The sequence below is a fragment of the Acinonyx jubatus genome, chromosome C1, assembly GCF_027475565.1.
Source record: "Acinonyx jubatus isolate Ajub_Pintada_27869175 chromosome C1, VMU_Ajub_asm_v1.0, whole genome shotgun sequence".
NCBI classification, from domain to species: Eukaryota; Metazoa; Chordata; class Mammalia; order Carnivora; family Felidae; genus Acinonyx; species Acinonyx jubatus.
The window spans coordinates 12,225,820-12,240,066 of NC_069381.1; the positions used below are offsets into that span (position 1 = coordinate 12,225,820).

General features: G+C 50.0%; 1 protein-coding gene across 1 annotated transcript in view; it reads left to right on the forward strand.

The window, feature by feature from the left end:
* The first annotated feature begins 793 nt into the window (after positions 1 to 793).
* LOC106975589 (protein-arginine deiminase type-4) overlaps positions 794 to 14,247 on the forward strand; it is a 33,766-nt gene continuing 20,312 nt past the window's right edge. Inside the window, exons 1-2 of the mRNA XM_027060279.2 lie at positions 794 to 932; positions 11,810 to 11,990. Coding sequence (XP_026916080.2) covers positions 841 to 932; positions 11,810 to 11,990 — 273 coding nt within the window. The 5' untranslated portion in view covers positions 794 to 840. The remainder of the gene's footprint in view (positions 933 to 11,809; positions 11,991 to 14,247) is intronic.

Sequence of the window (14,247 nt, forward strand, 5' to 3'; positions counted from 1 at the left end):
CGGCTTCCCTCCAAAACTCAAACTAGTCCTAACCCTATGACCAGCCAGAGAAATTGGGTTTATTAAGACCTGCTGTGTGCAAGTAGCAGTGTAGACGGGCCAGAGCATCAGGTCCGGCCGCATCGGCTTTTGGCTCAGGAAATGGGCTTTGAGCCCCAAGAAGGCTCCTCCTTATGGCTGGTAGAGCCCTGGGAGTATTATTTAGCTTCCCTGTGCCTCAGTTTCTTCTGTAAAATGGGAATAATAACGACACTGACCTCCGAGAGGTGCCGTGAGAACAAAGCGAGGGAATCACGATTGTGTTTCCCCCCACGGGCCTGCCTCAGCGGGTCATTCCATGCGAGGGGCAGAAACGGCTACCAGACGCACGGAACATAGCAAGTGGGCCATCACGTGGGTGACCAGCCCGGGGAGACCCGTCCCGAGCCAGCCGTGACCTCCTGGCGACGATCTCCCGAGCCCCCTGTGTTTCTCGCCTCTTCCTGATACAGGTGTTGGGCACAGCGAGGCAAGGTGGGAGGGCCCCAGGTGCGCACGGGGCTGTTATGTGAAGATTCAGACCTACACTCCCCACCCCCAGGCTTCCTGAGCCCCTGGCCCTTCCCAGGAGACCGCGGGCGTCAGTGCCCTGATTCTGGCATCGTCACTCATACAGGCCCGAGGGGCAGCTCCTGGGCTGGGGAGGGTGGAGAGGACACGCCCCGGGGCCTGCGTGGGGAGGGCTAAGCCGCCAGCCCACAAACCACAGGTGCTGACTCATGGCTCGGCCCGGCCGGGCCTTATAAAGGAACCAGCCGAGGGGCTCCCTGCAGCTGGAGGGACGGGCTGGCGGGAGGGACTATGGCCCAGGGCACGGTGATCCATGTGGCCCCGGAGGAGCCCACCTATGCCGTGTGTGTCCTGGGCACCGAAAGTCAGCTGGATGTCTACAGGTGAGCGGGGACATTCGGGGCCGGGGGCGGGGATGGGCCCAGTGATGCTGGATGAGCAGGTTCTGCCGACACAGGATGTGTGGTTGGCTGGGGCTTCCGGCCGCAGCCTCCGTAGCTGCCGCCAAGGGAGAAGCCAGAGGGGAAAGGCTGCGTGGCCCCGGGATGTGCCTGGACTCGAGGCGAGGGTTCCCCAGGGCCTCACCGCAAATGAATGACCACAGGGCCAACAGGACCCTCTCCTTTCGCCGTTGAGGCAACGGAGCTCAGAGAGGGTCTGTGACTTGCCTCACGGCACACAGCAGGCCCACGGCCCTGGAAGGAAGGCTAGGCCCTGGACTTCACGACCCACACCTGGTTCAAGGGGCCGTTTGCCAGCCCCCCACCTCTCAGCCGAGCCTCCCTCCAGGTGTGCGTAAGAACGCATCTGCGATGGGACAGGCTGTGGCGTGGGAGAGGCTGAGGCCAAGGCCAACTGAGCCTCAGGTTCCTCATCTGTGAAATGGGGATGATATCCACTTCACATGGCGGGTAGAGGGATTAAAGATGAAAGTGTGTAAGAACTCAGCATAGAGCTGGACATACTGTTAGTGGTTTTCATCCATCCATCCATCCAACAAATACCAACTGAACACCTACTATGTGCCAAGCCGGCCCCAGGCTCTGGTTAAACAAGATACGGTCTAGGGACACTCAGTGCGCGTGGTCGGTGTCGTTGTCGTCAGTAGAGGTAGCGGCCTCCCCCGGCTTCCTCCCTCCCAGGCCGGACATCTGTGGTCCTCGATGGTGCCCACGGGACTGTCTGGGACATTTCCTTCAAAGTGGCACCGCTGCCTCAACCTGGACCGCGGTAGAGCAGCACCAAAGGGGGGAGCCTCCCGGAGACGTGGAGGGGAAGCAGGAGACCGAGAGGCCGAGGGATAAAGGGAAAAGAGAGGCTGGTGTCACCTGAGGCCACCTGCCCCCTCTGAGAGTGAGCTCCTTCTGAGACACAGAGCCCTGTCATTCACCAATCCCCACCCCCCCACCGGACGTCTCACACAGTGATGCTCCAGATTTCCCTCCCACTGCCCACACACAACTCACTCAACGGCCTTAGGAAGGCAGGCGGTGCTGCTATTCCCATTTTACAGAAGAGGAAGCTGAGGCTCTGAGGGGTTAAGTAACCCCCCTGAAGCCACACAGCCCAGAGGTGAGGGAGTTGGGATTCAGACCCAGGCAGCCTGGCTTGGGGACTCCTCCCTCTCCTTTCTTACCTGCCCTTGACCGCAGCCCCCCCACCCCCGCCCAGCCCCGCCTCACGAGGACCTTCTTCCCATCTCCTGGGCAGCCGCCCCACCGACTGCAGTCTGAATTCTCTTCATATGTGTATAAATAGATATATAATTTATTGTCAAATTGGTTTCCATACAACACCCAGGGCTCATTCCAACAGGTGCGCCCTCCTCGATGCCCATCCCCCGCCTCCCCCCTGAGAACAAACTGGGGGTTGATGGGGGCTGGGGGGAGGGGAAAGAGGAGGTGAATTCTCTTCTTGAGACACGCCCTCCTCCCCAGCCCAGCCCCCTGGTCCTCCCCCTGCCGCGTGCATGCCTCCACCCCTTAGCTCAAGCCAAGCCCTCTGCCACTGGGCTCAGAGCCCCCCGGGGTGAGAAAAACAGGGCTGGGGGGGGGGGTGCCTGGGTGGCTCAGCGGGCTAAGCATCCGACTCTTGGTTTCGGCTCAGGTCACGATCTCACAGCTCATGAGTTCGAGCCCCACGGTGGGCTCTGTGCCGACAGTGGGGAGCCTGCTTGGGGTTCTCTCCATCCCTCTCTCTCTCTCTCTGCCCCTCCCTGGCTTGTTCTATCTCTCTCAAAATAAATAAACACAAAAATTAAAAAAAAAAAGACAGGGTTGTAGAGGCAGGAGCAGACCTGGGGCTGTAGGACCCATATTCCAGAGCTGCTCTTAACAAATGCTGCTTGCGATTTCCGTTCTGCATTTGGAAAAGCTCTTTTCCTGTCATGGGAAATACACTGATGGTATCCCAACAAATTCCACTGTCCCCCCAGCGTCTCCTTCTCAACAGGTGACCACTCAGTGTGACAGCGGGGAACACGGGCGAGTCTCTGTCTGAGCCTCGGTGTACCCGTCTGTCAAATGGGAACGTTAACATCCACCCTGCCGGCGTGTGGTGAGGATTACAAATGACACAAGTAATTTGGTCCCCCTTCCCGCAAAGACTGCGTGATCTCCCGAATTCAAGACTTGCAGACACTGAGTGCTGTGCGGCCGGGGGTCGTTGGGAAGCAAATGCCGGATGCGGGAGCTGGATCCAGAGGTCGCTTGTCTGGGGCTCCAGCTCTCAGTGCTGTCTCCGCAGAGGCTGGTAGAAATCGCACGGAGATCAGCTCTGGGTTGTCTTAAAGCAACACACACGGCGGCTCCCCCCCCCCCCCCCCCACTCACAGTGAAAACCCCTCTGTGCTTATGGAAGCCCCTTGGTCAGGGACCCGAGAGGGTCTGAAACACAGCCGAAGGAAAGGACGTACATCCCAGGTCCAATCCCAGTGGTGCCACTTCCCAGCTGGGCCTCACTGCCCTGAGCCTCCGTTTCCCCATCTGGCACAGAGGGTGGCTGTGAGGCCACAGACCTGGCTGTCTGCGCCCGTCTTCCTGCCCCTGGCGAGGAAGCCACGTGGGGCAGAGCGAGCCGAGGGGAACCCGCCGCGGGCCGGGGGCTGCGTGCGCCCCCGGCTCGGCCTGCCCGTTGTCATTTGAGTCCCTTGTTCATGTTCCTGCTGTTCTGAACGCCCAGCGTGCCCCTCTCCTGTTCTGCGGCTGAGATGACCAGCTCACCGTCCTTGGAGGCTAAGAACTTGAGGTTGACTTTGCGGGACTGGCATAAGGGCCCGTGCAGGGTGAACAGCCCACAGAAGGAAACTGGGCAACAGAGACCAGGGGAGCGTTGGGGGAAAGATGAGTTTCTTTTTCATCTGCTGCTTCTCGGTCCTGCAAAACTTACTTCAAAAATTGATCTCCTCCTGGGGCGCCTGGGTGGCTCAGTCGGTTAGGGGTCCGACTCTTGGTTTTGGCTCAGGTCGTGATCTCACTGTTTGTGGGATCCAGCCCTGTGTTGGGCTCTGTGCTGACAGCGTGGAGCCTGCTTGGGATTCTCTCTCCCTCCCTGTCTCGCGGCCCCTCCCCTGCTTGCGTGCACGTGCAGTCTCTCAAAATACATGCACACATAAACAAACATTAAAAAAATAATCTCCTGAAAGAAAATATCAAAATGTCAATGATTGTCTCTAAGTTGGTAAGATTCCATTCTCTTCTAGGCAACTCCTCCCTCCCTTCCTTCCTCCTTTCTTCCTTCCTTCTTTCCTTCCTTCTTTCCTTCCTCCCCCCTCCCTCCCTCCCTTCCTTCCTCCCTTCCTTCCTTCCTTCCTTCCTCCCTTCTTTCCTTCTTTCCTTCCTTCCTCCTTCCCTCCCTTCCTTCCTCCCTTCCTTCCTTCTTTCCTTCCTTCCTCCCTTCTTTCCTTCTTTCCTTCCTTCCTCCTTCCCTCCCTTCCTTCCTCCCTTCCTTCCTTTCCTTCCTTCCTTCCTCCCTCCCTTCCTCCCTCCCTTCCTTCCTTCCTTCTTTCCTTCCTTCCTTCCTTCTTTCCTTTCTTCCTTCCTTCCTTCCTTCCTTCCTTCCTTCCTTCCTTCCTCCCTCCCTTCCTTCCTTCTTTCCTTCCTTCCTCCCTTCTTTCCTTCTTTCCTTCCTTCCTCCTTCCCTCCCTTCCTTCCTCCCTTCCTTCCTTTCCTTCCTTCCTTCCTCCCTCCCTTCCTCCCTTCCTCCCTTCCTTCCTCTGTCTGCCTCTCCCCTACTTTCTTCCTTGTTAGCCTCATATTAATGACTTATCCCTGTGGGACAAATTGCCCCAAACCCAGTGGCTTGAAACAATATTGTCTATTCTCTCGCCTTGTCTGTGGGGCAGGACTCCTGTGTGGCTTCCTGGGTCCTCCGCTTTGGGGCACCAGTGGGGGACACGGAGACACTGTCCAGGTGTCAGTGGAGCCATAGTCATGTTAGCAAGCCTGTTCACATAGATGTTGGCAGGACTCGGTTCCCCGTGGGCTGGACGCCTCCCTCGGTTGTTTGCCATCTGGGCCTCTCCGTAGCTCACAACATGGCAGCTGACTTCTCAAGGTGAGGAAGCCAAGGAGAGAGGGGTGAGGGAGAGAGGCAGAGAGAAAGTCTTTTGTAACCTCAACCACAGAAGTGACAACCCATTGCTTTCGCCATTTTCCATTGGTTAGAAGGCCGTCACTAGGCCCTTCCCACCCTCAGGAGGAGGGATTTACAGGAGGGCATGAGCACCAGAGGTGGAATTATTGGGGGCCATGTTCAAAGACTGCCTATCACGTACTTTTCCTAATTCTCTACAAGGAATACATACAGCTTTTGATACAGAGAAGGAGAATTTGACGACAAAAATAAAAATGGAAAATGCAATCATAACACTCATATCCTTGTGACCTTGTGGAGTCAGCTTTCCCTCCCCAGGCTCCCCAGGGAGCCTTCCATAGTTTGAATCTGCTGCCATTACTAGTCCTTCCACGGTCTGTGGGTCACTCACTGGTACAGAAAGTACCCTCTCAGAACACTCTCAGACATATCTCCTGGGGTACATGCTCCAGGGATGCCCTGGGGTGTCTGTCTAGCGGTGGAATCGTTGGGTTTGAGGGGCCAATGTCTGACTTCATAGGAGAACACCCAGTTGCTTTACAGAGTGGTTAACTTCACACCCCCATAAGCAGTGTGTTAGAGTTGACTTTGAACCATATTGTCTATGGCATTATTTTTCACCAGTCAGGTTGGTGTATACTCCTGTGTTACTATGGCCTGGATATTTTTGTTTCCTTACTTATTAGTGAGATGGAGTGAGTCTTCACATGTTTATCATCCTTTTCTGTTTCAACCTCTGTGAATGCCTGTTTATGTCTTTGGCCATTTTTTTCTATTGCGTTATCTGTCTTTTTCATATTGTTTAGCCCAAGTTCTTTACATATTGTGGGTGCTAAGCCCTTTTGGTTTTATGTCATGAATATCTTCTCCTTAGATTATGCTAGTCTTTTCACTTTATGGTGTCTTTTGGTAAACAGAAGACAGTTATTCTCATTTAGTTGAATTTACAATCTTTAATACTTATTAGTTTTGTGTTTTGTTTGAGAAATGGTATAAAAATGCTGCAACATCTTTTTTTAAAAGATCAAACACCTGTTTATGACAAGACTCTCAGTAAACTTAGAGGGGAATTTCCTCAGCTTGATAAAGACTATTTACAAAAAACCTACAGCTAACATCACACCTAATGGTGAGAAATTTGCAGCTTTCCCACCAAAATCAGGAGCAAGGCGAAGATGTCCCCTCTTACCACCGCTTTTCAACATCATACTAAAATTCCTAACAAGTGCAATGAGACTAGAAAGGGAAAGAAGAGAGATACAAATTGGAAAGAAAGAAATAAGCCTCTCTTCATTTGCAGGTCATATGATCGTCTTTGTAGAAAACCCAAACACATTAACAATAACAACAAAAAACAAACCTTCTAAAACTATGACAAGGCTGTAGGATACAGTGTTAATGTGGAAAAGTCCATCATGTTCCTACATACTGCCAACAAACAAGTGAAATTTGAAATTTAAAAACATGATACCATCTATATTTGCACTCCCCCCCCCAAATTTAATACTTAGCTATAAATCTAATAAAACCTATATGAGGAAACTACAAAACTCTGATGAAAGAAATCAAAGAAGTAAATAAATGGAGAGATTGTCCAGGTTCATGGATAGGAAGATTCAATATTGGCAAGATGTGAGTCCTTCCCAACTTGATCTATAGATTCAATGCAATCCCATTTTGTGGGTATCAACAAACTGATTCTAAAGTTGATATGAAGAGGTAAAAAAATCAGAATAGCCAACAGAGTATTAAAGGAGAAGAATAAAGTTGGAGGACTGACACTATAGTATAAAGACTTCTTATAAAGCTACAGTGATCAAGTCAGTGTGGTATTGGCAAAGGAACAGAGAAATAAATAAATGGAACAGAATAGAGAGCCCAGAAATGGACCCACATAAATACATCAACTGACCTTTGGCAAAAAAGCAAAGGCAACACAACAGGGGAGAAAAGGTAGTTTTTTCAACAAATGGTACAACGACTGGACATCCACCTCCAAAAAAGGAATCTAGACACAGACCTTATATCATTCACAAAAATAAACTCAGAACAGGCCATAGACCTAAATGTAAAACAGAGAATTATAAAATTCTCAGAAGGTAACATAAGAGAAAATCTAGATGAATTTGGGTTTGGCAATGGCTTTTTAGATACAACCCCAAGGGCGTAATCCAGGAAAGAAAGAATTGACACGTTGGACTTCATTAAAATTGAAAAGTTCTGCTCTAAAAAAGACTGTCAAGTGGATTGAAAGACAAACCACAGGCTGGGAGAAAATATTTACAAAAGATATATCTGGTAAAGGATTGTTATCCAAAACATACAAAGAACTCTTAATAACAAACAACCTGGTTGAAAATGGGCTAAAGCTCTTAACAGACACCTGGCCAAAAAAAAGATACACAGATGGCAGGTAAGTGTGTGAAAAGATGCTCCACGTGATATGTCATTGGGGAAATGAAAAATAAAGCAATCATGAGATGCCACTCCACTAATGCCACTCCATTAGAATGGCCAAAATCCAGAACACGGAGAACACCAAATGCTGAAGAGGATGTGGAAGGACAGGAACTCTCATTTCATTGCTGGTGATAATGCAAAATGGTACAGCCACTTTGGAAGAGAGTTTGGTGGTTTCCTACAAAACTAAACATACTCTTAACCATACAGACCAGTAACTGTGCTCCTTGGTATTTACCCAAAGGGGTTGAAAACTTACGTCCACACAAAATTTGCACACAGACGTTTATAGGAGCTTTATTCATAATTGCCCGAACTCGGAAGCAACCAAGAAGTCTTTCAGTAGGTGAATGGATAAACCAATGGAACATCCAGACAATGGAATATTATCCAGTGCTAAAAAGAGGTGAGCTCTCAAATCATGAAAAGACATGGAGGAAACTTAAATTCATATTACTAAGAAAGAAGCCAATCTAAAAGAAGCCTACTATACGATCCCAGCTATGTAACATTCTGGAAAAGAGAAAACTATGGCAGCAGTAAAAACTCAGTGGTTGCCAGGGGTTGGGAGGAAGGAGGAATGGTCAGAGCACAGAGGATTTTTAGGGCAACGACACTACTCTGTATGATACCATCATGGTGGATACATGTCATCGTGCATATGTTTGTTTAAGACCATGGAATGTACAACACCAAGAGTGAAATGTAATGTAAACTGTAGACTTTGGGTGATTATGATATATCAACGGAGGTCTATCAATTTCAATGAATGTACCACTCCAGTGGATGATGTTGATAATGGGGGAGACTGTATGTAGGGGTAGGGAGCAGGAGCTATATGGGAAATCTCTGTTCCTTCCTCTCAATTTTGCTGTGAACCTAAAACTTCTCTAAAAAACAATATCTATTTTTTAAAAAATTCATATTTTTGCCTTTCATATGTAAGTCTTAAATCCCCCTGCAGCTTGTTTTTGTATATGGTGTGAGGATGGGATCAACTGCATGTTTCATCCCATTTAACTATTTTCCATATGGGCATTCAGTTGTCCCAGCACCATTTGCACAACCTTACATAATCTTACAAAATCTTACCTTGCCCACTTGTCTGCAAGACCACTATGTCACAGATCAAGTAGAATCTCTCTTAAGTTACAACTGTCATTTGTCCCTGCCTGAGCCGTTATAGTGCCATCCTCGGCTTTCTGGCAAATTCATATCTGGTAGAGAAAGTTCCTCACATTTTGCTTCTTGTCTGTGAGGAATACTTTACCTTAACCCCTTGGTTTTCTGCATAAATCTTGGAATCAACTTGTCAAGTTCTATGAAAAGCCCTGTAATTCCATTGAATATATAAATTCATTTGGAGCAAATTCAAATGGTAATGATATTAGGCCTTCCTAACCATGTTTATGGTACTTCTTTCTATTAATTTGGGTCTTCTCTAAAGCTTTCAATAGGCTTGTTTTTCTCCATAAAATTATTTAAAATTATTTTTTAAAATTATTTTTTTCTAACTATTTATTGCTGGTGTCCAGAAATGCAACTGAATTTTGCCTCTCTGCCTCACTATCTTATTACATTCTTTGTATTTCTTTTGAATTTAAATTTTAAAATGTTTGGGGGAGGCTTCAGATAATCATGCCGTGAAGTTTTTGTTACCTTTTATTAACTATCTACAAAATAATCTGTTTTTCCTGTTGTGATGTTTCTTTCTTAGTTTTCAAAATTTTTTTTCTCCTTGATCAATCTTGCCAGAGGTTTATCGGTTGTTTTAGTCTATTTTGGCTTTGTTGATTTACTTGTTTTATATTTCAGATTTCCACCATCTTTATTTTCTTTATTTTGGGAAATTACATTCTACTTTATTTTTCTATTTTTTTTCTAAATACTTACTTATTAGCTTTTCTCTTCTTTTTGGAGATATAGGCCTGTAAGGCACAAAGCAACACCTTCCGTTCCCCCAAAAGTTTTGAAATATAGCATGTTAACTGTTGCTGTAAGTATTATTATTGAATTTCTGTTAATTGTCCTTTGACTTGTAAGTTATCTAGAAGTCTGGTTTTTAAATTTTCATATGTATGGGACTTTTTTGGTAAGTTTTTAAATATTTTATTTATTTTTGAGAGCGAGAGAGACAGAGTATGAGCAGGGGCGGGGCAGAGAGAGAGGGAGACACAGAATCTGAAGCAGGCTCCAGGCTCTGAGCTGCCAGTACAGAGCCGGATGTGGGGCTCGATCCCACAAACTGTGAGATCATGACCTGAGTCGAAGTAGGAAGCTTAACTGAGTGAGCCACCCAGGCACCCCTCAAATGTGTGGGACTCTTAGCAATGGACTTTATGTTAGTGACTCCTAACCTAGTTACGTTCTGATCAAAGAATATGCTACCTACCCCGTATGTGACCTATCCTTTAACATTCGTTGCCCTTATTTTGGTGGCCAATGATGTGATTAATGTTTTTTTGGTGTTCCATGTGTGCTTTGTTTGGGAAAATGTGTCTTCACTATTTGTGGAGCAAAGAATTCTAGGTATGTCTACCAAATCAAGCTTGTTAATCATGTTACTAATTTTTTGTCTGCTTAATCCATTGTTAACTGAGAAAGACTTGAAGTTTTTAACTATGATGATGGGTTTGTCAGCTTCTCCCTGTATTTCTATCAAATTTTGCCTTATATGTATATTGGGGCTATGTTGTTAGGTGCATATAACTTTGGAATATGTTCTAAGTGAGTTGAACCTTAAATTAATAGGCTGTGATCCTCTCTATTGCTAATAGTGTGTTTTTCATCTAGGGGTGCCTGGGTGGCTCACTGGGTTGAGAATTTGACTCTTGATTTCAGCTCAGGTATGATCCCGAGGTTGTGGGATCAAACCCTGCCTCAGGCTCTGTACTGAGCCTGGAGCCTGCTTGAGATTCTCTCTCTCCCCCCCCCTGCCTCTCCCCCTCTGCCCCTCTCCCCTGCTCATGCTCTCTCTCTCTCGCACTCTCTCTCTCTCTCAAATAAACAAATAGGGATGCTTGGGCGGCTCAGTCAGTTAACTTCGGCTCAGGTCACGATCTCAAGGTTCATGGGTTTGAGCCCCATATCAGGCTCTGTGCTGACAGCTCAGAGCCTGGAGCCTGCTTCGGATTCTGTGTCTCCCTCTCTCTCTGCCCCTCCCCATGTTGCACCCTGTTTCGCTCTCTCTCTCAGAAATAAACATTAAAGAAATGTAAAAAAATAATAAATCAAATATAGTTTTGTGGGGCACACAATTCTACGTTAACGGTTATTTCTTCAAAGTACTTTGAAGCTGTTATTCAACTGTCCTCCGGACTTTATTGTTGCAACTGGGAAGCCGGCTTTCAATCTAATAGTTATTCCTTTGTAGATGATCTGACTTTTCTTTCTGGATACCTTTCACGTTTTCTCCTTGGTTTGGGTGTTCCTCAATTTAAGCACGTGGTGTGTATGTGTGTGCACGTGCACACAGAGAAGGGAGTCCTTGGAGATCTCCCTTATGTCTCAGCGATGCTCTGCGAAGCATATCTTTTTTAAAAAAATTTTTTTTAACATTTATTTGAGACAGAGAGAGACAGAGCATGAACGGGGGAGGGTCAGAGAGAGAGGGAGACACAGAATCCGAAACAGGCTACCGGCTCTGAGCGGTCAGCACAGAACCCGATGCGGGGCTCAAACTCACGGACGGCGAGATCATGACCTGAGCCGAAGACGGGCGCTTAACCGACTGAGCCACCCAGGCGCCCCTCTACAAAGCATATCTCAATCGTGATCCTGTTGTTTCGTAAGAGGAAGGTCCTTCAGAGTACCGGTCGGCCGTATTCCAGAAGCAGGAGTCCGTGTGATCGTTTATCTATGCACAAGCCTACATGTGCGCGCTTGCGTGGTGTAAACCCCTGGGCACGCCGTCTGCTGTGTGCACACATCCGTGTGTGTGCCTTTGGTGGGCACATCCCTCCGCGATTCTCCTAGTTCAAGTGTAAGCCCTTCGGCTCAGGGGCTTTTCTGTTTCTCACCACCTCCCTGCAAGCTCACGGTGCCCACCCCACGCCCCCCGCCACCACCCTGCCCCGTGGTCAGGGCCGACTGGCTGCCACCTGGCGTTTACGCCTGTTGGGGGAAAGGGAGAATGCTGGGGCATCATTGGTGACCCAGGCCCGCCTCACTGTACCCCCCCTGTCCTCCCCAACGGTCTCTTCCACAGCTCTGCCCCCACGGGCTGCACATCCTTCAGCATCAATGCCTCCCCAGGAGTGATCGTGGACGTTGCCCACGGCCCTCCAGCCAAGAAGAAACCCAAGGGCTCCTCCAAGTGGTCCCTGGACCCGAGGCTGGAGGTGAGCCTGAGGGTGAGAGATGCCAGCAGCAGCACAGGTGACCAAAAGGTGAGTGTGGCAGGGGCGGGGGTGGGACGTGTGGGAGGAGGCCAGCCAGTGGCATCAGGTCTGCTACTCACAGGCTGTCCCGCATTGACCCCCAGCCCCCGCCCCGGCAGGGGTCTCTATCCTTCTCCTCCCCGGGTATCTATGACGACCATCGCGGCCACGGCAGCCTCACAACGTACGGGTGCCAGGGGGTTGCGGAGGCCAGGGTTTTTATTCGATCCATCCGTTCAGCAAATGTTTACTGTTCACCTACTACATGCCAGGCACTGCCAGGCACTGGAGACACAGAAGGGATTAAGATAGGCGAGGCTGCAGACCACACGGGGCTTACAAGCTAGATCAAACACAGGTAAGCGATTGGGAATGGTAGCGTGTGCTGGGAGGCCAAGGCCAGGCAGCCCTAGGAAGCTCTGATCCGTGCCCACTCGTTTCCTGTGGCTGCTGAACCAATGACCGCGCACTATATCAGCTCAAGTCAACAGAAATCTATTCCCTCTGGAGGACAGAAGTCCAAAATCAAGGTGTCCGTACAGCTGCCCTCCCGCCGGAGGCTCTAGGGGAGACCCCATTCTTTGCTTCCTCCGGCTTCCTAGACCTGTGGCCCTGTCACTCCAGTCCCTGCCTCCGTGGTCTCGTCCCCCCCTCCTCAGGCTGTCAAATCTCCCTCTGCCTCACTCTTAAGAAGGATGCTTGTCACTGGGTTTAAGAGCTCCCCGGATAATCCACGTGGATCTCCTCTCAAGACCCTTCACTTAATTATCTCTGCAAAGACCTTTTCTCCAAATAAGGTCACGTTCGCAAGTTCCAAGACGTATCTTTGTGGGGACGGCCGTTCAACCCATTGCATGCCCCTTTAACTGTAGATGAGCTCAGGAGGAGCCTCCGGGGTTCCCCAAGAAATCTGGGCCAATGAGCACTTGTTTCCAGAAGGACAGGCCAAGCGGTTGTCCCCTTGGGATGGAGCGTTGTTGCCTGCCGTCGGAGCAGAGAGTTTGGGCCCTAAAGTAGGTCGGTGAGGGTGCAATCAGGGAAAACTTCCTGGAAGAGGTGGCAAGCTGACGGATGGTAGAAATGACCCGCCTAAGAGAGGGAAAGTGGAGTGGGAACTCTACACGGGATACGCGGCCTGTGTGCACACTCTAGATGAGGAGATGGTCAGGCGTGTGTTGGGGAAACTGAGGAAGATATGCATGGCAAGAAAAGAGGGTGAGGAGGAAAGCGGGGGAGAGAGGGAGCCAGCGTCAGAGGGCTGGGCAACAGGAAGCCAGTGACAACCTGTCATCCAGGCAGTAACAAGTCTGCATTTGTCTTAGAAAGTCCCCACGGGCTGCCGTGTCCAGAGTAGATTGGATCCAGGCAGTAGACTGGAGGCTGATGCCCCGGTCTAGATGCGAGGTGATGGCAGCTGTGACCCCTCCCTGGACCCCCACTATCTACAGGACAGACCCAAACACCTCAGTCCATCCCCTCAGAGCACCGCTTCTTGGGGTCACAGCTCTGCGCGCTTGCTTTGGGGAGCAAACCCTCTGCCATTTTGCTCAAAAGTGTCAATCTTGACGCTCCGGCCCCCCCCCCCCCCCCGTGACCAGGGTGAGCCAATCAGATCCACTCTTCCTGGATTTTTGAACCCTGGGCACGTTGGGTGGGGGGGGCGGGGTGGATGGAAGAGACCGGCTCCCATCTAAAACTCCCCCCTCTCAGATCCTCCGAGGGTCGAGGGTCGGGCTCCAGCCTTTCCAAGGTCTGGCTCTTCGCGTCCCTGAGTGGCTTACAGCCAGCGCTCTCTCTCCGATGCGGTCTCCACCACGTCTCCAGCTGCGGAGCCCCTACTCCTCTTCCAGGGTCCACCTTACAGGGTACCCCCCCCCCATATGGCCTCCGCAGGCTCAGCCCTTCCATTTCTGGCACCCATAGGGCCCACTTCTTTTAAAAACAATTTTTTTTTTAAGGTTTATCCATTTTTCAGAGTGGAGAGCGAGGGCGAGAGCAAGGGAGGGGCAGAGAAAGAGGGAGACACTGAATCTGAAGCAGGCTCCGGCTCTGAGCCATTAGCACAGAGCCCGACGCTGGGCTGGAAGCCACCAACTGCGAAATCATGACCTGCGCTGAAGTCGGTCGCTTGACCGACTGAGCCCCCCAGGCGCCACCCGCCCGCCCCCATAGGGCCCACTTCTAAGCATCGCGGTCATCTGAGTACTTTGCTGCCCCCTCTGCTCCCACCAGTTGGGGTGCTCCTTATAGGCTGGGACCATTTCCT